Source organism: Salmo salar, chromosome ssa05 (assembly GCF_905237065.1).
Source record: "Salmo salar chromosome ssa05, Ssal_v3.1, whole genome shotgun sequence".
Classification (NCBI taxonomy): domain Eukaryota; kingdom Metazoa; phylum Chordata; class Actinopteri; order Salmoniformes; family Salmonidae; genus Salmo; species Salmo salar.
This window is the reverse complement of record NC_059446.1, coordinates 60,143,947-60,171,221: the sequence shown is the minus strand read 5'-3', so window position 1 is coordinate 60,171,221 and position 27,275 is coordinate 60,143,947. Positions and strand designations below refer to the sequence as shown.

Genomic DNA, 27,275 nt, shown 5'->3' with positions numbered 1-27,275 from the left:
AAACACCATTGTAAATACAACCCATATTTATGTTTATTTATTTTCCCTTTTGTACTTTAACTATTTGCACATCGTTACAACACTGTATATAGACATATGACATTTGAAATTCCTTTATTCTTTTGGAACTTCTGTGAGTGTAATGTTTACTGTTCATTTGTATTGTTTATTTAACTTTTGTTTTATCTACTTCACTTACTTTGGCAATGTTAACATATGTTTCCCATGCCAATAAAACCCTTAAATTGAATTGAAATTGACAGAGAGAGACAGAGAGGGGGGATTCTTCTGACATGTGCCACTGTCGCATTAGGATTATATTTACGTTAGAAAAACAACATTTTGAACTGAAGCGTTCTAGCTACCAACTGACATACATGTATGTGTGTTACCATGGCTACTAACGCATGCAGTCTGTATTAACTCCAGTTGGGGGCGAACATTTCAAAGATTTGTGCAGTGAACACATCATCACTCAGGTAGCTAGCAAAAGGTGTAGACCCTGAGCGGTGGATAGAAAGTACCCATCCAGTTACTTCTACAAAACGTATTTCACAGCCGAAGACTTACGATTATGAAAACATGGTCGTAAAAACTAGAAAACAAAACGTGAAGGATCAACCGCCGCAGCCCAACGTCGACGACAGGAGTCCGCTTGTATCGCCAGGCACCGGGAAAAGTAGACGAGCAGGAAAAGGCACCCCTTTCAACAGCTTGCTTCACAATAAGAATGGACTATTTCCTGGGTTTTCATTCATCAGAAGTAAGCTTGGCCTTACTCCGTCTGCTTTTGTGAAACTTGGAATCACTCTGGTTATTGGTAAGTGTCACACAACACATATACTGTAGCTAGCAAGCAAGTTAGTTAGCTAGCTAACGTTACCAGTACTGTAACGATGTTGCTAACGTAACTAGTTAGCTTACGTTAGCTAGCGCTAGCTCAAACAGCACAACCACGACGACAGCTAACGTTACCGAGGTTGCTATCCCAGGCTGTGCCACGGTCATTGGTGGCTAGCAAATGATGATAGCCAATTTAACGTTACTGTAGTTAGCTAACGGTAATTATATTATTAACTAGTTGGCTAACTAATATTAGAACAATGATTAAACCCCACAACGTTCTTAATATCATTATCGTTTCTCTGTATTTTCTTCATAGCTGCTCTGGCTGGGTATTTACATTGGTAAGTTAAGTAACTAACCTCAGTCTAACAACATTTCAGGTCATTGACATGCACTTCAAAGTCTTGAACGTTTCCCGTGTACATTGATTATAGATAACTAACGTTAGCTAGATGACCTAAAGCCTATTTGTTGTTTCTGTAGGTACCATCTCTCACGCCTCTTTGAAAATGACAGACACTTCTCACATCTGTCAGGACTGGAAAAGGAAATGGCATTTCGCACAGAAATGGTAAGTCTTGTGTTGTTGAAAGATGACAGAAGAAGAAACGAATTAAATAATGATGACCTATTCTATGTGTGTGTGATACTGTGTCTTGCAAAATCTTAGAGCCTTGTTTCTGTAGCAGGCCATGAGCCAATACCTGATAAGGGCTTTTGTGTTAGAATTGAATCCAATTGTTGTATGATCCTGCTCTAGGGCTTATACTACTCCTACTTCAAGACCATCATTGAGGCCCCAACCTTTCTCAACGGCCTTTATCTGGTCATGAATGATCGGCTTACAGAGTACCCACTGGTTATAAACACACTGAAGAGGTTCAATCTCTATCCAGAGGTAACATTTGTGGAAATGGACATCCTTGGCATTTGATTGGACAACAGACTTTGTTGAGGGTCTTCATGCTGAAATCCTTCCTCCACTGCTCTCTAGGTGGTCCTGGCCAGCTGGTACAGAATCTACACAGATATAATGGAATTCTTTGGACTCCCCACCAAGATGTGTTGGTCCATCAATAGAGGAGAGGGTATGGCTGCAGTGGATGGCTGTGAAGGTACCAATGCAGTCTTGTTTGACTTGAACACACACAGACACACACAACTCTCTAGGCCGGATGCAATCAAACCAGCTCTATGGGAAATCATAAAGAAAATGAGTGTTATTCCTGTGCCACCAAGCTGCAGTGGTTCATCTGAAATATTAGTCGTAAAAACCTCATTATTGCTGCATATGAAATTGAAAGTTGGCATAACACCAGTGTTCCGCTCTGTAGGGAGAGAACTGCTTGACGACACAAAGCCAATCTATTTGATTTTAATTTCAACATATATATTGCACTGGATCAATGTTATTTTTCTGAATTGTGGATTTCCAAATGTGTAAGTTTGAATACCAGTTAATTTCAGGAAAATAGAGATCTGTGTCTCCCAAAGGAATGCCATGCAGTTGCTTAGCTTATGAATAATTGCAATCCGTGAGGCTATTTCTTGCTTTCGTTGCATTTTAATTGAGCTGCTACACAAAGGGAAAGCTTTGTTTTCTTATTTCACATAACACATTTCACATGTATCTGGGCCAACGTCAATGAAATCTATGAATAAGGGGGAGGTTGTTCCCCTTTTCTACTTGTTGAACTGTACTCTTGACTTGTCATTAGCACTTCATAGCATGTTATATGCGTAGTACTTCTCAGTGTTATATAGTCAAGACTGGCGCAAGTTACACTTCTTTCTAATTAAAGGTGTGAATTATGTGAAAGCACACTATGTAGTTTGAAGGTGCTGCTGTACATGTAAGTGCCGCCTGCCTTTTGTTCCTGTTTCCACAAGCTGAGTGCGCAGCAAATTAGAGAAGACTCAGAATAGCCCTTTATCCTCAGCAGTTCTATGGTAGTGAAATGAAAGAGAGCCTCCCACTTCAGGAAAGCATTAAGAAGGCGACTCAGTGAAGGCTTCAATGTTTCCATTAGGCCTATGTCTTTCACTATGAGCGAGCCATGTGTCAGGTGTCAATCAATATTACATCATGCTTTCAGGCATCTTATTTTGAGCCATTCACTCAGTTGACTTAACATTTTCTGAAAGTAAGTTAATTTGTTTGGTACAGTAATACAACAAGCAAACAATATTCTCACTTTCATATTTGTCCAGGACTTCAGGTCATGGCCGTAGAATAGCATATAGTATTTGAATAGAATCTCTGGTCATGAGAATCAGTGTTTTGAAGTTATGGTCTTTGGCTATTTGAGGTCCTTGCCATTGCCAGTCTCAATCCTAATAGTCTCTCTGTCTGTGTGTCAGGTATGGGTGACCCTGCATACTTCTACGTGACCTTTGTGTTCCTCCTCAATGGTCTGATGATGAGTCTGTTTTTCATCTACGGGACCTACCTCAGGTAACAACCTTTACCCTCCTTTGATTCTGCATCGGTTGGGCTCAGATTAAGACTTTAAAGTAATTTAGTCACTTTAATGTTCTAACATACTGCTAAAATAAGAAAGGATGAATTATCTCCCTCCCTTCCTCTCTCTAGTGGCAGTCGGCTCGGCGGTATGGTCACGGTGCTGTGTTTCTTCTTCAACCATGGAGAGGTGAGTGTGTACCGTACAGAACCGTGGAGGTAGACTGATGAGGGTGGAGATGGGGGATGGATACAATGCTGTCTCAGCCAGTATCAGACAGGCTGAGTAGTTGCTCTATTGTGTTATTCACACCAATCGATACTGACATTTCAATCATACTCTCCTCTCCCCAGTCGCCACCCACTTGTCTCCTTTACCTTCTCAGTATGTGCTGGTTTCAACACAGAAGTGTGAATGTATCCGAATCATTATTATAGGAGCATTGGTGCAGTGTGGGTGTAGGATGAGGAGTAAATGTACTGGATGAGATTACTGGATGCATTTTTATGTACAAATAGCTTTTCGCAGTTGTCATTGATTGCGTAGCGGTACAGAAAAAATCCCCTCCTACACAGCAATGTGTTGTCGCAAAATAAAGTAGGATTCTGTTTGTTTGTGTGTGTGCGTTTCTGTGTCCCAGAGCACCCGAGTCATGTGGACTCCGCCCCTGAGGGAGAGCTTCTCCTATCCCTTCCTGGTCCTGCAGATGTTACTCCTCACCCACATCCTCCGGTAACTCGCCACAACCTCTTTCCTTTCTCCTTCCTTTCTCACCTTCTCTTTTCAATCTTTCTGGCTGCCTCTTCATGTGCTAGTGATATGTAATGTAAAGCAGCGATTCTCAACTGGTGCTGGATAGAGGTCGACCGATTATGATTTTTCAACACCGATACCGATTATTGGAGGACCATAGAAAGTTGATACCGATTAATCGGCTGATTTGTATATGTTTTTGTAATAATGACAATTACAACAATACTGAATGAACACTTTTATTTTAACTTAATATAATACATAAATAAAATGTATTTAGTCTCAAATAGTGCTGGCCATCTCCACCAAATTTTGGTTGTAGAAGGTTTTTGATAGTTTGCGGCTGTCTGAGTAAATTGTATTTATTTTTGTATTAAAAAATACTCCAGTCTGAACTTAAACCAGGTAGATAGTGTGTAGAAATGATAATGTACTTACATGTTTTTATAATTTAATCCCTGAACACCTTTTCTTAAATCACAATATTTCAATATAGAGCTATTAGCAGCACTATTTTGGTCTCAAGCCAGTGAGGTGACTTTATTAACATTCTTCATCAAGAATATGTGCAAAATGTAATTATTAACAATGAAAGAGGTGGTTGTGAATGTTGTTCCCTTGTCATATAATTGCTACATTAACTATCAATATACCATTCCTTTTTTTTTCAAGATTGAATTTGGCGATTCTTTATCGCGATGCGAATATTGAGTCGCGACCGAGACAACCTAGTTCAATTTGGATGCCGAGGCAAAACCATTGGAGAACCACTGATGTAGATTATATTGAGAGCTCTTCAATTATTATGATCTCAATTCATTGTGGTCCAGATATCTGGTTTGTAAAGCTTGATTTTGGCAATACCAAGGTTGTTGGTTCCGTTCCCGCACTGATCACATTTTGTATTCACTCTAATTCACTTGGAGTCAAAGTGTCTGCTGTTCGACCCCTTTAACTTGTTCTCTAAAGCTGTCAGTGTGAGTGGAAGGCTTGGTGGCTGATGCATTCTATCTAGAGGCTGCCTGAATGGGAGTGTCAGTGTGTGCCTGTGTTAATGGATTTCCTTACCTCTTGCCTCCTGCCCTTTTCCACATCTATCTCTTCAAAGGACACGCAACCCTAGCAGAAAGGCCATGTGGGCGTTGGCCATCTCCAATTTGTGCTTCATGCTGCCCTGGCAGTTTGCCCAGTTCGTGCTGCTTACCCAGGTAAGAGAAAAAGAGGGAGAGATAAATATAGACAAGGGTGGAGGCTGTGAGAGCAGTGGAGAAGAGGAAGACAGAGTGAGGAAGAGATGGTGATAGAGTGAAGAAGGGAGGCTGTGAGGGAGAGAGAAAGAGACTGAGCAAGGAGAAAGGGAGAAGAGTGAACTGGTAAAGGGACATTGTAAGAGATGGAGAAGAGGATAACAAAAAAAGAGCAACAGACAGTGAAAAAGGAGGCAGGGTGTGAGACAGATGGAGAAAAAGACTGGAGGAGGTGGGGAGGCAGACAAAAGCGTTGAAGGTTACTCTCACACAAACAGGATCTGCTGGCATCTTTGCTTAGCAACAGCTTTGCTATCAGTCTGGCTAGATTATAATAGCAAGTGTCCCTCAGCTAGCTACAGTTCCCTATCCTAATTAGAGCCTTATATATGGGGATTTTACCACAAACTAATCAAAGTACTTATAACATCAATGTGTTGTGCTCGAAAATAAGCATGCACCCTTTATTGCAATCATTTCACAGTTGTTGTATACACTACTTATTGCTTGTGTTTACACTTGACTACTTGTTTCAGGTGGCCTCTCTCTTTGCCTCGTACATCCTGGGATACATCAGCCCCACTAAAATGCAGTCCCTCCTAGTGACACACATGGTAAATTTCTTTTCTGGTTCCTAACTAACCTGTACTTGTGGGCGTGCATCGTAAAACAGGGCAGTGTGTTTGTGTGTGATTCGGTCCGTAGCTACAGTACTCCTCTCCACCACAGTTCCAGTTCTCCTAATCCTCTAAGCAACACAGGCTGTTAGTGTGGCTAGCGTAGGGAGCTGGGGTCAGTGTGCTGGGGAGATAAGGGAAGAGGCCCTTTGTATTAAGATGACGCTGGAAATGTGTGTCGGAGGAGGAGAGAAGAAAGGACATATGGCTGTGAATAATTTATCCGCCTGGCAAGAAGTGGCAGCGTAAAGAAAACGGGGACACACACAGGCGTGTGTCCTCGACGACTTACAGCATTTTTAAGCCCACTTTGGCTGTAACAAGTTTGGTGTGTGTGTCAATGTGCCATGACAACAGTAAAAAAAACTATACTTTCACACACAACTCTTGATAGTCCCAGTCGGTATTAGATTGAATGTTGCAGCCCTGCCCACCTGTGGGGGGAAAACAACCTGTGGTTGCCTAGGTTACCCCATTGGCTCACAGCTGAAACGTAACCTTTTTCAAATGCAATTTCCTTGTTGTCAACCTGTTTTAGTCTATTACAAAACTACATTTTAAAAAGTACAACATGTCTAAAGATTACTTTTCAAAATTGCCTGCTGTAGAGTTCCCTCATGCCCGTTTTCATGAGGGTGCTAACAGCCACGTGAGTGCTACCGACCAGAACATTAAGCTAGCCAAGACCAACAACACAAACAAACGGACTATAATGGACTATACAGCTACAAGTAGTAGCATTTTAAGACTATGACTGAAGGCTTCACGTTTTTTGTTGGGGTAAGTGGAGTTACAAACGGACTCTACTAAACAAGTTAAATGTCTTTGAATGTGATAATGTTTTCCACACATACTGTAGCTACGTGTAGCTTACTTGGACACTGGGTCCCCATATTTCCCAGTGTCCTACACCGAATAGCCTGAAGCTATAGGGCTCTTCTCGCATGCTCTATTTCCCTATGTGGAAGCATTGCGAACCGTAAGTCGGGATTTTTGACCTGGTAACATGTACATTGAACAACACAGCAGCTTTTCTGCATTTCTTTTTCTGTATAACAAGTCTATGACGAAGTTGTCTCTTTTACACTTGGTGTCAATGGGAAAGAATGTTTTGTTTTCCACAATTTGTAGGTGTGGTCAAGGGGAATTGCTTATTATTATGTGAATATGTACTCGGACTATGTCACCAAACTTCTTTCCACCCCACTCCATCTCCAGATCACACTTGCCGTGTGCTTTGTTCTGATGTTTGGAAACGCCATGCTGCTGACATCATTCTACGCCTCCTCGCTGGTCTCCATTTGGGTGAGCTGGACTAGCACTCTCCACATGCTTTCAATGTGTAGAGGATGTCTTTTATGTTAAGCATGGTGTGATGCTGAAAATGGTACGGTGTTGAAATCAGTTCCTTCCTGGTTGCAGGGAATAATTGCCCTGCGGGACAAATTTGCAGGAGCCTTCAAACCTGGCCTCATCACATGGGTAAGAGGTGTGTGTGTGGACATGTTTAACTATACTTGTGGGGACCAGAAGTCCCCACAAGTATAGTAAATAATCAAAAACTGGGCACATTTTGCCGGTCCCCACAAGGAAAAAGTATATTTCTAGAGGGGTTAGAATTAGTGTTAAGGTTAGGTTAGGGAAAATATGATTTTGAATGGGAATCAATTGTGTGTCCCCACAATGTTAGTAAAAGAAGACTGCGTCTGTCTCCTGGTTGACTTGTCTGTCTGCTCTCAGGTCATGCAGGGCCTGGTATGGGTTGTCTCCACGGTCATTCTCAAGTTCATGCTGTCAGCCATCTTTGGAGCCTCTGATGATGTAAGTCTTTGAAAATAGCCCTGTGCATTTGAAACAAAATGCCTTACATTTTGGTGCCTTTTCTGGAAGAATCACTGTGCATTTTGGAACAAGTCATCACTCAAAAGTATGATAGTAATAAAAGTAAATAGGAATATGCTAACTGTATTTGAAATTGCAGCTACTTTTACAACAATTTCTCTCCCAGGCTCACATCAGTAGCTTAATAAAGTCCAAGTTTACCAGCTACAAGGACTTTGACACCATGATGTATACCTGTGCTGCTGAGTTTGACTTCATGGAAATTGAGGTATGAAAGACACTTGGCCGTATTTGGCATAGCAACATGGCACTAGTGTTAGAAGGCATCCTTTCATAGTATTTCTTTTATTTAGCCTTTTATTTAACTAGGAACGTCCGTTAAGAACAAATTCTTCAATGACGGCCTACCGGGGCACAGTGGGTTAACTGCCTTGTTCAGGGGCAGAACAACAGATTTTTTACCTTGTCAGCTCGGGGATTCGATCTTGAAACCTTTCGGTTTCTAGTCCAACGCTCTAAGCACTAGGCTACCTGCCGCCCCATTTGGCAGCTCATTTTGTAAAGGTCGTGTGTGGTATGTGTCAGAAATAAATGTTTTTCTCCAGTCGGTCTGACGTGTGTAACATTGCTCTTCTCAGACCCCACTGCGCTACATCAAGACACTGCTGCTTCCCATCAACATGCTGGTGGTTGCTGTCATAGCAGGACGGGTAAGACTTAATTTGTGTGCCATACACCAGGCACTCCACACAATCCACTGTTAGAGAACAAGGCAGGCATCCTTGAAATGTCATTTCTCCTGTTCTGCTTTTGACATGCCTGTTGAGCTCAATTCGTCATATTTGAGGCAGGCTTGAGAAACGGCAAGATAATTATGTTCCAAAAATATTCCAGAATCTCCTCAAGCGTGTCCAAATGTGTCAGTTTGATGTAATTGTGTGTCAAATGCAGAATTAATAAGACAAGTGCGGGCCTCCCGAGTGGCACAGCGGTCGAAGGCACTGCAGTGCTTGAGGTGTCACTTCAGATCCGGGTTTGATCCCGGGCTATGTCGCAGCCGGCAGCGACCGGGAGTCCCATGAGGCGACGCACTATTGTCCTAGCGACATCCGGGTTAGGGGAGGGTTTGGCCGGCCGGATGTCCTTGTCCCATCGCGCTCTAGCGACTCCTTGTTGCGGGCCAGATGCATGCATGCTGACATGGTCGCCAGTTGTACGGAGTTTCCTCCGACACATTGGTGCGGCTGGCTTCTGGGTTATGCGAAGCAGTGCGGCTTGGCAGGGTTGTATTTCGAAGGACACGTGGCTCTCGACCTTCACCTCTCCCAAGACTACAAGACTAACTACCAATTTAGATATCAAGAAATTGGGGAGATAAAGGGGTAAACAATTATTATAATAAAAAAATGACGTGCCATTTTGATTCTGCTTGACTTGCTTTGCTAGTGAAGAAATGGAGGGCTTCTAAATAGTGATACTGGTAGAAATGAAAATGGTTAATTATTTGCTGTGAGTATGCTCACTGTTAGCATATAATAGAAGGCGGAGTCATCCTGGTCAACGTTATATCCCTTCTGAGGTTCGTCTTTTTTTTTTTTAAATTTGTGACACTGTTTGTCCCTTCTCCTACTCTGCGCAGACCATCCAGGATGTTGTGAGGTTCCTGAGGGAAGGAGAGAAGTATTCTGTCAAACCTGAAGACGACGATGACGACGATGAACAGTGAGTATATTTACCTCTGTCCTCTGTTGTAAAACTCACCCTCTTAACAGCACAAGTCAAAAGGCAAACGTCCATGTGCATTTTGCCCATTCATTCTTATAAAGACAACACAACTTGACATTTTGACAACTCATAACTTTTTTTTCACATTTTTCACAGCCCAGAAATGTTGGCAAAAGGAGAGGTAAGCAAGCATCCTGATTTCCCTGAATGTTACTGCTGTATACACCGTGCCTGAGTCTCCTCACACCATATGATTCAAGCCTTCTTTTTTTTCTTAAATGCGGTAATGTTCATCTGCTTCAGCTACAATAATAATGATCGTTTAAGTTATTTTCATAACCTGCATACAGAGGCAGTTTTCTCCTGCCAGTTAAATTGCTCGCTTTATTACCAGTTCTAGCTCTAACCATTTATTTCTCTCGCTTCCTCCATCCATCCCTCCCCCAATCTTGTTCTCTCCCTGTGCCCTTCAACCCTCATTCTCTACCTGGGCTCTTTCTCTCTCTCTCTCTCTCTCTCTCTCTCTATTCATCTCTCTTTCTCTATCATGGTGTCAGCTGGTGTACCATAGCCTACAGTTGATAGCGTTTGCAGTGCTGGCGATGCTCATCATGCGTCTCAAGCTCTTCCTCACGCCCCACATGTGCATCATGGCCTCCTTGATCTGCTCCAAACAGGTCAGTCCGCGACACCATTCAACATGACACGACACGACTCAACATGACACGACACGACTCAACATGACACGACACGACTCAACATGACACGACACGACATGACACGACACGACTCAACATGACACGACACGACTCAACATGACACGACACGACTCAACATGACACGACACGACTCAACATGACACGACACGACTCGACATGACACGACACGACTCGACATGACACGACTCGACATGACACGACTCGACATGACACGACGCCACTCGACACGACACGACGCCACTCGACACGACACGACGCCACTCGCCGCAACTCGGTGAGATTCACCACACCACAACACAATTAGCACTGACACCACACAGATACCGCAGAGTACATAACGTTACCAAAGATGGATCACAACACCACTACCACTAGAGACCACCCTCAGACACCCTGCAGACCAGTGTTCTCTGTGATGCTCATGTGTTGTCTGTCTGTGTGTTTGTCTGTGTGTCAGTTGTTTGGCTGGATAGGGGAGAAGTTCAAGCTCCACGTGATGGTGTTTGGCATCCTGTCCATCATGGCCATGCAGGGTGCGGCCAACCTGCAGGCCCAGTGGGGCATCATGGGAGAATTCAGCAACCTACCCCAGGAGCAGCTGCTGGACTGGATCAGAGACAACACACGGCCCCGTGAGTAACGTCTTCATCCTACCTCTGAAACCAGAGGTTCGAGATAAACATATATTTTTTTAATCATTCTAAATGGCATCCTTCGTTATGGAATTGACTGATCTGACTAGGTTGGATTGGTGAAAGCAATTGGCTGGTAACCTCACTTTCAGGTATCCAGTCCCTTTCAGATCAGTGATCATGACCCATGCCTCTGTGGACTCTTCTCTTAGATGTACTGTTTTGTGTGTGTGGTGCAGACGCTGTGTTTGCTGGAGCCATGCCCACCATGGCTAGTGTGAAGCTGTCAGCCGGCCGGCCCATCGTCAACCACCCACATTACGAGGACGCTGGACTGAGGTGTGGACAGAACATTGATACTACTGTACTCGCTATGTGCTAGGCTAACACCAATTCAGCGTTGTCTAAACGTTATGGTCTGTTCCACTCAGGGAGAGGACCAAGCTGGTGTACGCCATGTACAGCCGCAAGTCTGCTGAGGTGGTGAAGAGGAACCTGATGCAGATGGAGGTGGACTACTTCGTCCTGGAGGACTCGTGGTGCACCCGGCGCTCCAGGTAACCCTGGGTGGCCTTCCCGTCAGTAACCAACTGCTGTTTACACTGTCATATGTTCTTGTGACATTGTCAACAAGTCATTCCAGTCAGTACAGGGCATTTTTCCAACTCACTCTGAAATAACTCTGAATTGAACTGAACCCAATTCTGCTGCCAAGTGACCATTTGAACAATCTGTTTCGCAGTCCGTTAATCACACAATGTTTTTGTTCAGTTTGTTTCTTTGCTGAAATATTTTCTCTGCCCCTTTCTCTTTCTCTCTTCCTGGCTTTCTCTGTGCTCTCCAGGCCTGGCTGCAGTATGCCTGAGATCTGGGATGTGGAGGACCCTCAGAACGCTGGGAAAGTCCCTCTCTGTACGCTCATGTCCAGGGACTCCAGGCCTCACTTTGCCACCGTTTTTCACAACAACGTTTACAAAGTTCTAAAAGTTCCCAAAGCAGCTAAAGAGCTCAGATAACAGCAGGGTCGGCCTGTTTTTGGTGCTACCTTCTAGTATTTCCACCAGCCTGGTGCGTGTTTTTATATAGTTCCTTTTCCTGTTGGTCTGTCTCCTTTGGAGGTACCACTGCCACAGCTGCGTTTTACGTCTCCCTTTTCCGAGGCTCTGTTAGAGCAGTGGACTGATGTGATGGGCTAGATAAGAGTCCCCACTTGTGTTGTGTAAGCATTTCATTTTATGCGAGCTTATACTGAAAGTTGTTCTTAAAGATAGAAATTCATTTTATTTTTTTGTGTATTAGTACATTTTGGATGTCAGGCATATTTAGTTTTTGTACTTTTATGCCCTTTTTTGCATATTAAGAATTGTCATTATTTAGTGTAATTTTTTTGATTCACTGATGTGTGTAATCATTTTGTTATTTGCCAAAGCAAAGTGTAGTTAGTATAACTACTAGTGTTACAGCTGCAAGTGTCAGCTTAATGTAGCACACCTGAAATGTCCTTTTTAAGAGAAGCGGAATATGATAATCTGCAAACAGATTTTTCCCAACAACCCATTGCAACTTGTAGCAGTGCATTATTTTAAGCATTAGCGTATTGACCTACCACCATATATCAGTGGTTTAGGACCCTGTATTGACATACAGAAAACACTTTTAGGCATCTTTTTGGAGTTGTTAAAGTCATGCCAATTTAGCGTCATTGCTTTGTACTCCACCACAGGAAGTTACGTCATTAATTTGTAGCCTTTTTTTGCACCTCAGTGGCCTTTGCACATGTCACAACAGCAACATAATTGAATTCAACAATGTATTATGACGACAACATTTTTTTAAATGATTTGAATTGTAACGCGCTTGTGGTTACTTCCCCATTTTATTTTGGGGACATAGCTGTGAAAGACTACGCCACTCTGGACTCCACTTTACACTCGGTGTGCTCTACTCACTTAAAACCACTTTCCCCTTTTGTTCATGCAGCTCTGAGTCTTGACTGTGAAAGTCCCTTTGCCACTCTGATGAGGTCAAGGGTCAAACAGGAGAGTGCTCCGGAGCTCCACTTAACTGGAGTGTCGTTCTCATTATCCCTGTGACTCATTCTGCCTTTTTACCAATGTGGCTTTGAAGTTACTTAAAACAACCCCAGTGTAATCATTCCAGTGTAAAAGCTACAGTATTGTTGGGTACAAATCATCTCACCAATACAGGTGAGGCATTTTAGCAATAAGCATACTGTTAGTTACTCAGACTTCAAGGTTTATACATATTATACAACATTCATCAATTGTAATAGTTTCAAGCAGCGGTTTCAATTAAATGCAAGGTGAAAGCTAGAAGTTTATTTCAATGTATTCTGCTATTTCTGTGACAGTTCATGAATAGCACAGCAAGTGTTTTATGCTAAGTTTATTTTTGGTTATGTCCAAGATGTACTGAAGTGATCTTGAAAGCAGGGGCGGTGACCACACAATTTGAAATATTTTGACATCAACATTTCTTGTGACACGCCTAGCTTTGTCTAATGCTTGTTGATTTCATCTGTATTTTGAAAAAATGTTTATCAGTATCTTTCTTTCTCTTGGTTTTGATTAACAGTGAAACCAATGTGAGTTTTTGCTGGTTGATCATTTGAGAGAATTGGATATTAAATTCATTAAATGGTCTCTGGATTCACAGTAACAAGCCTTTATTAATAGAATACACACCTGAATACAAATCTGACTGTTTATAATTTGGCTATAATACAGCGTCCGCCTTCAACAAAGAAAACAATTTGAGGTTCCACTGGGTTATGACAAGAAATAGTGAGTGACTTTCTCCACACTTCTCAAAATATTATGTGATTCTGATGTAATTATGCAGTTAGATGGTAACTAAATCAAATCAAATTTATTTATATAGCCCTTCGTACATCAGCTGATATCTCAAAGTGCTGTACAGAAACCCAGCCTAAAACCCCAAACAGCAAGCAAAGCATGTGAAAGAAGCACGGTGGCTAGGAAAAACTCCCTAGAAAGGCCAAAAACCTAGGAAGAAACCTAGAGAGGAACCAGGCTATGAGGGGTGGCCAGTCCTCTTCTGGCTGTGCAGGGTGGATATTATAACAGAACATGGTCAAGATGTTAAAATGTTCATAAATGACCAGCATGGTCAAATAATAATAATCATAGTAGTATGCTGGCCTTATTTGGACTTTCCTGTAAAATGAGTCATTTCGGATTGGTTAGGGTCATCACTTTCCCCGTACACCTCTACCTCGCACAGTGCCAGGTACTTCTCTCTGCCTGGGAGAACGATAGTGACATGGAGGGACACAATGTTACATGGAATATCCATTGGCTGCCCTTCTCTCATCTCGGAGATCACAGCACACCTGAAACACACACATACCAGTAAGTTAGAGCATACAGCCAGAGGTTTTTTCTGATCATGAAACCTGCAATCATTGATGTAAACTGGTAAATTCGCCACAACATCTCCAAAACATGACTGCTGTGGATCATCTAAGCCAAGGCTTTATGAATCATATCTTCTCACAGTGGATTGGTCGTGCCGTTGTTCTCCAGGGAGTTTCCAATGCGGATCTCAGCCCCGTTGATCCTGTGGAGACAGCAGTCCCCTCTGTTGGTGATGGTGACAAAGGTGACTTGGTATGTGTCCAATAGGTCCACTCTCCACCAGGGGTTGGTCTCTGCCTCCGTGTGGCTGCAGGAGCCAGCATGGTACAGTGGGTTACGCTTCCTGTCGATGGCATTGCTGGCAGCACCGTGGCTGTCGTACTGGGAGGAATGGACTGCTATTCCACCGGAGGCTAGATTCTCTGAGGGGGACACAATAAGAATTAGGGGGGAAAACAGTGCCTTCAGAAAGTATTCATACCCCTTGACATATTCAACATTTTGATATGTTACAGCCTGAATTCATAATGGATAAAACACGTTTTTTTTTTATGATAATCTACACACAATACCCAATAATGACATAATTATTATTTATTTTATTTCAACGAATGTTTTTAAAATGGACATACGGAAATATTTCATTAACCTTTGTATTCAAACCCCTTAGTCAATATTTTTTTGAAGCACCTTTGGCTAGTGTTTACAGCAGTCATTCTTTCTCGGTAAATCTAAGACGGGGATCATCAAATTAGATCCACCCGCGGGGTATTTTATACATTTTTTTCAGGGGGTCGGAACATAATTACAAATAATTTGTAAACTGCAAATTGACCGCAGGAAGTACAAACAGATTATGTTTTATTAAAACATATTTTCAAACCATGCGTACATTTGTATACGGTCACAAATATCTATTATGCGTGGGAATACTTTGGAACAGATTTCCAGAACTAAAATCACTTGGAGCTGATTTGCTGGTATTATTAAGGTATTTTATGTCAACAACATTTTTTTTATAATAATATATACAATACCAGTCAAAAGTTTGGACACACATACTTATTCAAGGGTTTTTTGTAATTTTTAACTATTTTCTACATTGTAAAATAATAGTGAAGACATCAAAACAACACATATGGAGTCATGTAGTAACCAAAAAACTGTTAAATCAAAATACATTTTATATTTGAGATTATTCAGCCACCCTTTGCCATGATTTGCTCACTCTTGGCATTCTTTCAACCAGCCTCGCGAGGTAGTCACCTGGAATGCATTTCAATTAGCAGGTGTACCTTGTTAAAAGTTAATTTGGGGAATTTCTTTCCTTAATGCTTTTCAGCCAATCATTTGTGTTGTGACAAGGTAGGGGTGGTATACAGAAGGTGGCCCTATTTTATAAAAGGTGCGTGTTTGACCTTCATGTTTTAAAGTAATGATGGAATGTCATTTCTCTTTGCTTATTTGAGCTGTTCTTGCCATAATATGGAGTTGGTCTTTTACCAAATAGGGTTATCTTCTGTATACCCCCCCTACCTTGTCACAGCACAACTGATTGGCTCAAACGCATTAAGCTTTTAACAAGGCACACTTGTTAATTGAAATGCATTCCAGGCAACTACCTCATGAAGCTGGTTGAGAGAATGCCAAGAGTGTGCAAATCAAAATATACAAAAAATATTTTGATTTGTTTAACACTTTTTTTGATTACTACATGATTTCATATGTGTTATTTCATAGTTTTGATGTTTTCACTATAATTCTACAATGTAGAAAATAGTAAAATAAAGAAAAACCCTTGAATGAGTAGGTGTGTCCAAACTTTTGACTGGTACTGTATATTATTTTGTTTGTTCAGAAAACTTGGGGAGCCAAATAATATCACCCTCAGGCCACCAGTTGGGGAACCCTGCTCTAAGAGCTTCCACACCTGGATTGTGCAACATTTGCCAATTATTATTTTCAAAATTCTTAAAGCTCTTTCAAATTGGTTGCTGATCATTGCTAAACAACCATTTTCAAGTCTTGCCATATATTTGTCTTGCCGTAGATTTAATTCAAAACTGTAGCTCGGCCACTCAGGAACATTTACTGTCTTCTTGGTAAGCAACTCAAGTGTAGATTTGTCCTTGTGTTTTAAATTGTTGTCCTGCTGAAAGGTAAATTCATCTCCCAGTGTCTGGTGGAAAGCAGACTGGACCAGGTTTTCTTCTAGAATTAGGTCCATTCAATGTATTTTTTTATTCAGAAAAACTCCCCAGTTCTTAACCATTACAAGCATACCCATAACATGATGAAGGCACAACTATGCTTGAAAATATGTAGAGCGGTACACAGTAATGTGTTGTATTGGATTTGCCCCAAACATAACACTTTGTATTCAGAACAAAAAGTGAATTGCTTTGCCATATTGTTTGCGGTATTACTTTAGTGCTTTGTTGTAAACAGGATGCATATTTTGTTTTATATTTGTATTCTGTACAGGCTTCCTTCTTTTCACTCTGTCAGTTAGGTTAGTATTGTGGATTAACTAGAATGTTGGTCCATTCTCAGTTTTCTCCTTTCACAGCCGTTAAACTCTGTAACTGTTTTAAAGTCTCCATTGGTTTCATGGAGAAATCCTTCCTTTCCGGCAACTGAGTTTGTACTGACTGGGTGTATTGATACACCATCCAAAGTATAATTAATAACTTCACCATGAACAAAGGGGTAACTTGTTAAGCAAATGTTTACTCCTAAACTTATTTAGGCTTGCCATAACAAAGGGGTTGAATACTTATTGACTCAAGACATTTCAGTTTTTTGTTTGTCACTCATTTGTTTTAAAAAACGGGGATATTGGGACAGTGACTTTTTTTGTTTGTTTTTATCCATCTTAAATTCAGGCTGTAACACAACAAAATGTGTAAAAAGTCAAAGGGGTGTGAATACTTTCTGAAGGCACTGTAAGTGTAATAGGCTGCATTTACACAGGCAGCCCTATTCTGATCTTTTTCCCAGAAATGTGTCTTTTGACCAATCACATCAGATCTTTTCACATCAGATCTTTTTCAGTGCTAATCTCATTTGTCAAAAGACATATTAGTGAAAAAAATATCAGAATTTAGCTGCCTATGTAAACACAGCCTTAGTGACACACAACGAAAGCAAAAGGGTTTGCTTGCATTTTGCAGACTATGTGGGTAACTTACCAGGCACTGTATCAACTGGATGTTGTGTCTCAAATTATATTTTCTCATGATCAAATGTCTGTATTGTTTTGATTATAGGTCTCTTCAGTGGAGAAATAGAAGATGAGAAGTAAGGGAAATCAATGCAACAGCAGAGTTGAAACTAACACATGTCAACTCATTTCAGGGCTAATCCTAATGCATGAAACTTGAGGTAAATACATCAATTTGAAGTTAGGATTCGGCCCTCCATGAATCAACTGTGTTGAAATGTAATTGACCCATTGAGTTGGTTAGAGGGAGCATTTGTCCCAAAGCCTGTTTTAGCATGTGCAGTGCCATTGAGGACTTTCACCATTTTGAAGTAGTCAACTGGGTAGGACTTGCTATGGGTTAAGGAAGGATCACAGTATGTCAGTAGGAGGGTTCAGCCAATGAATTATACTCCTGAGCAAACATTCCATAACTGCAGGTGGCAGTATATCTATCTGTTCAAACTTTACACACTCCAGCAAAGTAGATAGTGGTATACAGCTTTTCAGTTTATTTTGGTACTGCAAATACAATACACTCATAGAAGTAGAAGAAGAAGAAGAAATGGACTACTTTAAAATAGGGACAGCCCTCAATGGAGCTGCCCATGCTCAGAAAAATGACTTGGTGAGTATGGAATATTGTGTAAAATCCAAGCCTCTGGTTAAGGATTTCTGATTTCTGGTCCCAATTTTAGCCTGGAGGGTACTGTATGATTGGATGTAGGAGTAGCTGACCATTCCGAATAGCAAGCCTTCCGAGGGATCTATTTCACCATTTTGAAGTAGTCACCTGGCTTCCCTGTGGCTCAGTTGGTAGAGCATGGTGTTTGCAACGCCAGCATGGTGTGTGCAACGCCAGGGTTGTGGGTTCGATTCCCACGGGGGGCCAGTACAAACAAAATGAAATGTATGCATTCACTACTGTAAGTTGCTCTGGATAAGAGTGTCTGCTAAATGACTAAAATGTAAATGGAACTCAGAAGATCCCACAGCCAGGCTGTAACAGCTGTCTCGGGGGCAGTTGAAGGCAGGTCTGGGAGAAAGGGAGTGGAGTAAAACATTTATATCGGTAAACGATAATAAAAAAAGGTATCTGCTGGAGAAGGTGTACATTCTGAATGATGGAGTCCATACCTGTCTGAAAGGTGCTTGCTTGCACTTCCACCTCACACAAAGTCAAGTACTTCTCTTTTCCTCGGAGGAGAATGTTGACATAGCGCCCCGATATCCCACCGCACGGAAATGTCCTGCTTTGCCCAGCAGGGATGTATGGAATCCTGGCACACCTACAGGCATAGGAATCTTGAGCATTGTTATATGTTATAAGATGATTACAGGAAAAACCGTATTTGCTCAAAATTAGGGATCAGGGACGAGTTTCCTGAAAGCTTAAAGTGGCAATCTGCAGTTGCTACATCCATTTTGGGATGTATAAATTAATGATTCTTGAAGAATATAACTTAGAAATGCCTCATGAGCTTAGTTCAACTGTCATAGCCCATCAGAACCAAAAATATCATCTTGTTTTATCCAATGTTCTTAAACAAAGTAAATGTAAACAAACTATATAGCCTCAAAACATGGTTCCAACTATAATTTTGATATCATAGCTGGTCAGTCATTGTATCCATAGCTAGAGTTGAAGTCAGAAGTTTACATACACCTTAGCCAAATACATTTAAACTCAGTTTTTCACAATTCCTGACATTTAATCCTAGTAAAAATTCCCAGTCTTAGGTCAGTTAGATCACCACTTTATTTTAAGAATGTGAAATGTCACAATAATACTAGAGAAAATGATTTCTTTCAGCTTTCATTTCTTTCATCACATTCCCAGTGGGTCAGAAGTTTACATACACTCAATTAGTATTTGGTAGCATTGCCTTTAAATTGTTTAACTTGGGTCAAATGTTTCGGATAGCCTTCCACAAGCTTCCCACAATAAGTTGGGTGAATTTTGGCCCATTCCTCCTGACAGAGCTGGTGTAACTCAGTCAGGTTTGTAGGCCTTGCTCGCACTGATTTCTTTTGATTTTCCCATGATGTCAAGCAAAGAGGCACTGAGTTTGAAGGTGGGCCTTGAAATACATCTACAGTTACACCTCCAATTGACTCAAATGTTGTCAATTAGCCTATCAGAAGCTTCTAAAGCCATGACACAATTTTATGGAATTTTCCAAGCTGTTTAAAGGCACAGTCAACTTAGTGTATGTGTCACGTCCTGACCAGTAATAAGATGATTTGCTATTGTAGTTTGGTCAGGACGTGGCAGAGGGTATTTTGTTTATGTGTGTCGGGGTGATGGTTTATGTAGTGGGGTGTTTGATTCATTATTTCCGGGGTTTTTGGTCACTGCTATATGTTAGTCTATTTCTATGTTCTTTCTAGTTAGTCTGTTTCTATGTTTAGTTAATTGGGGTGTGGACTCTCAATTGAAGGCAGGTGTTGTCTAGTTGCCTTTGATTGAGAGTCCTATATATTAGGGTGTGTTTGTAAATTGTGGGAGGTTGTTTCTTGAGTTGCTGTCTGTGCCTTCAAGTCTGTATTCGTCGTCCATCGGTTTGTTTTGTTCAGTGTTTTTCTCATTAAAGTTAATTATGAGCACTCAACCTGCTGTGCCTTGGTCCTCCATTCCAGATGACAACCGTTAACAGTATGTAAACTTCTGACCCACTGGGATTGTGATACAGTGAATTATAAGGGAAATAATCTGTCTGTAAACAACTGTTGGAAAAATGACTTGTGTCATGCACAAAGTAGATGTCCTTACCGACTTGCCAAAACTATAGTTTGTTAACAAGACATTTGTGGAGTGGTTGAAAAATTAGTTTTAATGACTCCAACCGAAGTGTATGTAAACTGCCCCTTTAAGTCTGATTAAATCCTCATAGTTGATGAGTTATGGAGATGGCTGGGTTGTTTAAGGGAGAGTTGTGTTACGAAGATAACTCACAGTGGGTTGCTATTGCCGTTGTTGAACAGTGAGTCCCCAACGTGGATCTCTGCTCCACTGATCCTGTCTGAGCAGCAGTCCCCTCTGTTGGTAATGGTGACGTAGGTGACATTGTGGGTCTTGCTCAGGTCCACCCGCCACCAGGGGTTGACCTCTGCATTCGTGTGGCTGCAGGACCTCTCCAGATACTGGTTGCTCCAGTTCAAGTCAATGGCATTGTTGGCATCTCCGAACCTGTCCAACTGCGACGACTGACTGGCTCTCCCGCCAGTGGCTACATTCTCTTCACAGAACAAACAAGATTAAAATCATGGGTTTACAAATGGTTCATTGTCAGTTCAAGATGCAGTACATAGCTGTACTAATCAGTGATCTCAATGAAAACTTTTCTCAAACAGTTTTGCATTCTCTATAATACAACAAAAGTAAACATATTGTATGTGTTACCATGTCGAGTCTTATGGTCTGGGCATAGAATATCTTGCCCTCTCTTCATATCTTGCACCCTCCTGTCTACAGGAAACATTACAGTACATAAAGGTTTGAGTCACAGGTTTTGGACCCACACTGTTAAGAGACCGTTAGCCATGGCTTCAAGTCATCTTATAGCTACCATGTAGGCAAGTGTAAAAGGTAGTTGTTGTGAAATTGTTAGATATTACTGCATGTTCAGAACTAGAAGCACAAGCATTTCGCTACACTCGCAATAACATCTGCTAACCATGTGTATGTGACCGATTTGATTTGATGTCCAACAATAACACAGAGATATAGTAACTAAAACCCTGTACATACCAGAGGAAAGATGTTCGTCCATATCTGTAAAAGGACCAAGACATTTGTTGTAATTTAGAGGAATAGGTCAAATTTGACCAGATGTCATGATTTTGTCACCCTAACAAGCTTATAAACTTAGATGAAGTGATCATATACTGCCCCTTCTGTTAATTGATGACAATACCATAATGTCTCCTCCTCACCAGGACGGCTGCCCACATTCACCTCCACCTCACACAGTGACAGGTGTTTATTGCAGCCCGGCAAGAAAATGTTCACATAGCGACCCTCGATCCCACTGCACTGAAAGGTCATGACCTCCCACGCGGGATATGAGGAGATCACAGCGCACCTAAAGAAGGAAATCGAACGAAAACACATTGTATAAACAGGCTTTTGATCTCAAATCTTAAACGTCAAATGCGCTCTGTGTTATATTTGCTAATGAGGCTCCTCACAATGGATTGCTGTTGCCATTATTCTGCAGTGAGTTTCCAATGTGGATTTCAGCCCCATCGATCATCTCTGGATCAATGTCTTCAATGTTGGTGACTGTTATGGAGGTGACGTTGTAAGTTCGCTGCAAGTCCACCCTCCACCATGGGTTGACTTCGGACTTGGTGCGGCTGCATGATTTGTCTTGGTACATGGAGAGGCGACTTCCATCTACGGCATTGTCAGAGCTCCCCATGTGGGAGTACTGGGAGGATTGGTTAGTGGTTTTCTTTAAGGCAACATTGTCTTTAGGGAAACAGAAGGTTTACACTTACCAATACAGTACAAAGATCCATGAATGTATATAACATACTTATGTGGTATAGATCTGGGTTTACCTGTAACAGGAACAATTAAGCTGAGTTCTGAAGCTTGAGTTGGTCCCACTTCTTCTAAGACACAATGAAACATACATGAGATGAACAGTGAAGTTATACTGTACAGGTCTTATCAACCATTTATAGCTAATAAAAAAGGAAAACTACCACACAAATGGATCACCATCAAAATATTCATCTCAATATGTGTATGATCCCTCTGTTGGGTTATTTTCTTCCAGGTTTTGATGCGTACCAATAGGAGCAGGATGAGCATTCACCTCCACCTCACACAGGGTCAGATATTGCATGTATCCTTTGAGGAACACATTGACGTATTTCCCCTGCATCCCGTGGCATTGAAATGTGGTGGAGCACCCGGCGGGAATGGAGGATATCAACGCACACCTGGATGGAACAGTAAGCCGTATTATGAGGAGGTGGATTCCTCGTATCCTCTATCCTCGCCTCCTTTTTAAAACCCAGTTGTGGAAAAAGTACCAAACCGTTATACTTGAGTAAAAGTAAATATACTGCAGTAAAAAATATAGAAGTAAAAGTCACCCAGTAAAATTGGACCATTTTGCTGTCCTGCCTGAGTACTTTTGGGTATCAGGGAAAATGTATGGGAGTGAAAAGTAAACATAAAATAGGAATCTAGTGGAGTAAAAGTTGTCAAAGGCATTTTTACTAAAGCTACTTTACGCAACTGTCAAAACCCATTGGAAAGAAAAAGTCCTAGTGGAGGCACCTTGAATCTTCCCCTCAATACTATTGAGAAGCAGGTGAAGAGATAGGATGTGAGGAATCACAGAATTGTGACATAGCCCAGATGTCTGCTCTCAGCCTGGGCATACAACATTATTTTCCTCTAATGCTCAAATGCAGGATGATGGGCAGTGCCATACCTGTGGTTACTGTTGCCATCGTTCTCCAGGGAATTTCCAATGCGGATCTCAGCCCCATTGATCCTCTCTGCTAAAGTATCTCTGTTGGTGATGGTGACGGAGGTGACTTGGTATGTCTTCCGCAGGTCCACTCTCCACCAGGGGTTGGTCTCTCCCAAAGTGTGGCTGCAGGAGTCATCTTTGAAAGTCGTGTTCCGTATTCCATCAATGGCTCTTTTTGCAGTGCCTCTGTAGTATGTGGAGGATTGGGCTGCTTTGCCCCTCAGAGCAACATTCACTGTGGGCCAGAAGGAGAATAATGAGGATAGCTATTCAGAACAGAGATGAACCATAAATCATGTTACCATCTGATAATCTCCTTACATGTTTTAAAATCGTTTTTAAATAGTGTATCTAAATATCCACATTTGAAATAATGACAATATTTTCATGTGTTATCTTTACATATAGAACATTAGAAAATAGATTCCCATGGGACCCAACAAGGTAAGGGGGTTGACCAACCCAATCCATCTTTAGAGCACCTTCCCATTCCCAGAATCCCCAGTAGGGAGAGTATAATAACTTCTTTCATCTTGCTGATAGAAACAAATAGGAGAGGTTCACAGATAAACATCAACAGGTTCAGATATTCTGTTCACCAGACAGTTCTTTGAAATGTCACCGATCAGATAAAACATGTGACTGACACATTTTGCAGTAGGCTACTCAAAATGAAGTTATATACATTTTGGAACTTACCGTAGATGTAATGTGCTTGCATGCTCTGCATTAGAGGGGATTTCTTTAAGTACTCAGGGACTGGCAGAAATAGATTGAACATAGGAAGGGTCCACTGACCTCTGAGTCACTATGTTTTCAATGTACAAAGAACTGTTTACTTTTCAAAAGTGCAAACAAGACTGTGCCATGGAGCATTACATATACAGAGCCCTGTCACAGCATGTCACATTTAGTCATCTTATTCCAATCTCTGTACTTTTTGTGTGAACTGCACTTTTTGTATTCCTTGTACAGTATGCTTATGAGTATGTTCATAAGACATGATGAAGCTTCACAGACACACTAAGATGGCCTTGATTGTTGTAAAGGCTCAGTGGAACAACCTGGTGACATCAACGTGGCCATTGCCCTGTAATCATGCTATAGCATATAGTACACATGGGTACAGTCCAAAACCACCTCGAAATCAGTCCTAAATGCTCATTTAAAACTAATTGTATATTTTGCAAAAAGATGTACTAGGCAGGCCACTGAACACCACTGAATAAATATAGCAGCATTTTAGAATCACGGTATGCAGTGTCCTTCACCCACTATATATCACAAGCGGAAGAAATGTTTGCAATACATCAACACCATCATATGGTTCAAAAGAGGAACTTCATTTAATCTCAAATATTGGTGGTAGTAAAACAAACCAAAAATCAAGTATATGATTAAATAACTGTGTTGGTGTGTTTTTGATTTGACTATCCTTATGGTGACCAGAAATCACAAGGATAGTAAAATGAGGAAAATTTGGACAAGTGGGAAAATGCTATTTTAGGCTTAGGTTTAGGGTTACAATTAGGGTTAGGGGTTAGGTTTAGGGGTAGGTTTAGGAGTTAGGGTCATGCTTAGGTTTAGGGGTTAGGGAAAATAGGATTTTGAATGGGAATAAATTGTTCAGTCCCACAAGGATAGTAAAACAAACGTGTGTGTGTGTGTGGGGGGACATGTGTTTGTGCATGCACGCATGTGTGTAGACGACCAAGATTGGTGCTCTGCGTGGCATGTTCACCGCCCCACCATCCAACTGAAGAACTAGTCAACTGAGCTGGACATTGATGAGAACACAGACATCCTTCTGCTCAGTCCACTGGATCACATACTGCAGTATGTGGACCTGCACTTCCAGGAGAGTGCTGTGTAATATAAATATGTATTACATATGCTTATCATGTTTTAACTATTGTTGCCTTGTTAATTAGTCATTTCCTATTTCGCAACAAAGCATCCTTCACTCATGCTGCCAAACATAACCTCGTAAAACTGACCATCCTACCGATCCTCGACTTCGGCGATGTCGTTTACAAAATAGCCTCCAATACCCTACTCAACAAACTGGATGCAGTCTATCACAGTGCCATCCGTTTTGTCACCAAAGCCCCATATACTACCCACCACTGCGACCTGTACGCTCTTGTTGGCTGGCCCTCGCTTCATATTCGTCGCCAAACCCACTGGCTCCAGGTCATCTACAAGATCCTGCTAGGTAAAGTCCCCCCTTATCTCCGCTCACTGGTCTCCATAACAGCACCCACCTGTAGCACGCGCTCCTGCAGGTATATCTCTCTGGTCACCCCCAAAGCCAATTCCTCCTTTGGCCGTCTCTCCTTCCAGTTCTCTGCTGCCAATGACTGGAACGAACTACAAAAATCTCTGAAACTGGAAACACTTATCTCCCTCACTAGCTTTAAGCACCAGCTGTCAGAGCAACTCACAGATCACTGCACCTGTACATAGCCCATGTATAATTTAGCCTAAACAACTACCACTTCCCCTACTGTATTTATTCATTTTGCTCCTTTGCACCCTATTATTTCTATTTCTACTTTGTACTTTCTTCCACTACAAATCTACCATTCCAGTGTTTTACTTGCTATATTGTATTTACTTTGCCACCATGGCATTTTTTGCCTTTACCTCCTTTATCTCACCTCATTTGCTCACATTGTATATAGACTTATTTTTCTACTGTATAATTGACTGTATGTTTGTTTTACTCCATGTGTAACTCTGTGTTGTTGTATGTGTCGAACTGCTTTGCTTTATCTTGGCGAGGTCACAATTGTAAATGAGAACTTGTTCTCAACTTGCCTACCTGGTTAAATAAAGGTGAAATAAATAAATAAAAAATTGACAGCAGTCTTGCTTTGAGTAAAATTAATATGTAGGAGATATTTCAGGCCTGTGTATGTGTCGTCTAATAATGATTAACCTGTTTTGTCCACTACTGGTACTCTCACATGGGGTTATGAGTCACTGGTCACGTACTGTACACTGAGTGGACAAAACATTAGGAATTACCATCCCAATATTGAGTTTACCCTCCTTTTGCCCTCAGAATAACCTAAATTCGTTAGGGCATGGACTCTACAAGGTGCTGAAAGTGTTCCACAGGGATACTGTCCCATATTCACTCCAATGCTTCTCAGTGTTGTGTCAAGTTGGCTGGATATCTTTTGGGTGGTGGACCATTCTTGACATATACGGGAAACTGGTGCGCCTGACACCTACTACCATACCCCGTTCAAAGGCACTTCAATCTTTTTATCTTTCCCATTCACCCTCTGAAAACATACACAATCAATGTCTCAATTGCCTCAAGGCTTAAGAATCGTTGCTTTTACCTGTCTCCTCCCCTTCATCAAATCAAATCCAATTTTATTTGTTACACACACATGGTTAGCAGATGTTAATGCGAGTGTAGCGAAATGCTTGTGCTTCTAGTTGGCAGTACAGTAATATTCTACAAGTAATCTATCAATTCCCCAACAACCTAATATACACAAATCTAAAGGGGTGAATGAGAATAGGTACATAAGTATATGGATGAGTGATGGCCGAGCGCAATAGACGGTATAAAATACAGTATATACATGTGATATGAGTAATGTAGGATATGTAAACATTATTAAAGTAGAATTATTTAAAGTGGCATTGTATAACGTGACTAGTGATTAATTTATTAAAGTGGCCAGTGATTGGGTCTCAATGTAGGCAGCAGCCTCTCTGAGTTAGTGATTGCTGTTTAGCAGTCTGGTGGCCTTGAGATAGAAGCTGTTTTTCAGTCTCTCGGTCCCAACTTTGATGCACCTGTACTGACCTCGCCTTCTGGATGGTAGCGGTGTGAACAGGCAGTGGCTCTGGTGGTTGATGTCCTTGATGATCTTTTTGGCCTTCCTGTGACATCGGGCGGTGTAGGTGTCATGGAGGGCAGATAGTTTTCCCCCGGTGATGCATTGTGCAGACCGCATCACCCTCTGGAGAGCCTTGCGGTTGAGGGCGGTGCAGTTGCCGTACCAGGCTGTAATACAGCCAAACAGGATTCTCTCAATTGTGCATCTGTAAAAGTTTGTCAGGATTTTGGATGACAAGCCAAATTTATTCAGCCTCCTGAGGTTGAAGAGGCGCTGTTGCGCCTTCTTCACCACACTATCTGTGTGAGCGGACCATTTCAGTCTGTCTGTGATGTGTACGCCTAGGAATTTAAAACTTTCCACCTTCTCCACTGTTGTCCCTTCGATGTGGATAGGGGGCTGCTCCCTCTGCTG

General features: G+C 41.6%; 3 protein-coding genes across 4 annotated transcripts; 1 reads left to right on the top strand and 2 right to left on the bottom strand.

Annotated features, from left to right (window-relative positions):
• Window positions 1–320: 320 nt before the first annotated feature.
• Window positions 321–13,566, top strand: LOC106605346 (probable C-mannosyltransferase DPY19L1). The gene is made up of 22 exons (XM_014200863.2): window positions 321–820; window positions 1,163–1,187; window positions 1,330–1,417; window positions 1,607–1,744; window positions 1,841–1,961; window positions 3,208–3,301; window positions 3,440–3,497; window positions 3,949–4,040; window positions 5,170–5,269; window positions 5,845–5,922; window positions 7,204–7,290; window positions 7,408–7,467; window positions 7,726–7,806; window positions 7,994–8,095; window positions 8,466–8,537; window positions 9,467–9,549; window positions 9,709–9,733; window positions 10,110–10,229; window positions 10,729–10,903; window positions 11,143–11,242; window positions 11,335–11,460; window positions 11,748–13,566. The coding sequence occupies exons 1-22, from the start codon at window positions 583–585 to the stop codon at window positions 11,917–11,919; spliced, it is 2,235 nt and encodes a 744-aa protein (XP_014056338.1). The 5' UTR covers window positions 321–582; the 3' UTR covers window positions 11,920–13,566.
• A 6-nt stretch (window positions 13,567–13,572) lies between these two features.
• LOC106605255 (fucolectin) lies at window positions 13,573–15,017 on the bottom strand. Its single transcript, XM_014200694.2, has 3 exons — window positions 15,009–15,017; window positions 14,441–14,817; window positions 13,573–14,276 (listed from the first exon to the last, which is right to left on the bottom strand). Exons 1-3 carry the CDS (start codon window positions 15,015–15,017, stop codon window positions 14,087–14,089), a joined length of 576 nt encoding a protein of 191 aa, XP_014056169.1. The 3' UTR covers window positions 13,573–14,086.
• Window positions 15,018–17,992: 2,975 nt separating this feature from the next.
• On the bottom strand, window positions 17,993–23,819 carry LOC106605344 (uncharacterized). 2 transcript variants are annotated; one of them, XM_014200862.2, is made up of 12 exons: window positions 23,698–23,819; window positions 23,461–23,534; window positions 22,957–23,233; window positions 22,305–22,456; window positions 22,070–22,123; window positions 21,695–21,977; window positions 21,440–21,588; window positions 21,255–21,278; window positions 20,907–20,972; window positions 20,460–20,742; window positions 18,641–18,792; window positions 17,993–18,539 (listed from the first exon to the last, which is right to left on the bottom strand). In XM_014200862.2, the coding sequence occupies exons 2-12, from the start codon at window positions 23,528–23,530 to the stop codon at window positions 18,457–18,459; spliced, it is 1,593 nt and encodes a 530-aa protein (XP_014056337.1). In that variant the 5' UTR covers window positions 23,531–23,534; window positions 23,698–23,819; the 3' UTR covers window positions 17,993–18,456. The 2 variants fall into 2 exon arrangements, with proteins under 2 accessions (XP_014056337.1, XP_045574419.1); XM_045718463.1 differs by having other exon boundaries at window positions 22,070–22,120; window positions 23,698–23,818.
• Window positions 23,820–27,275: the final 3,456 nt, after the last annotated feature.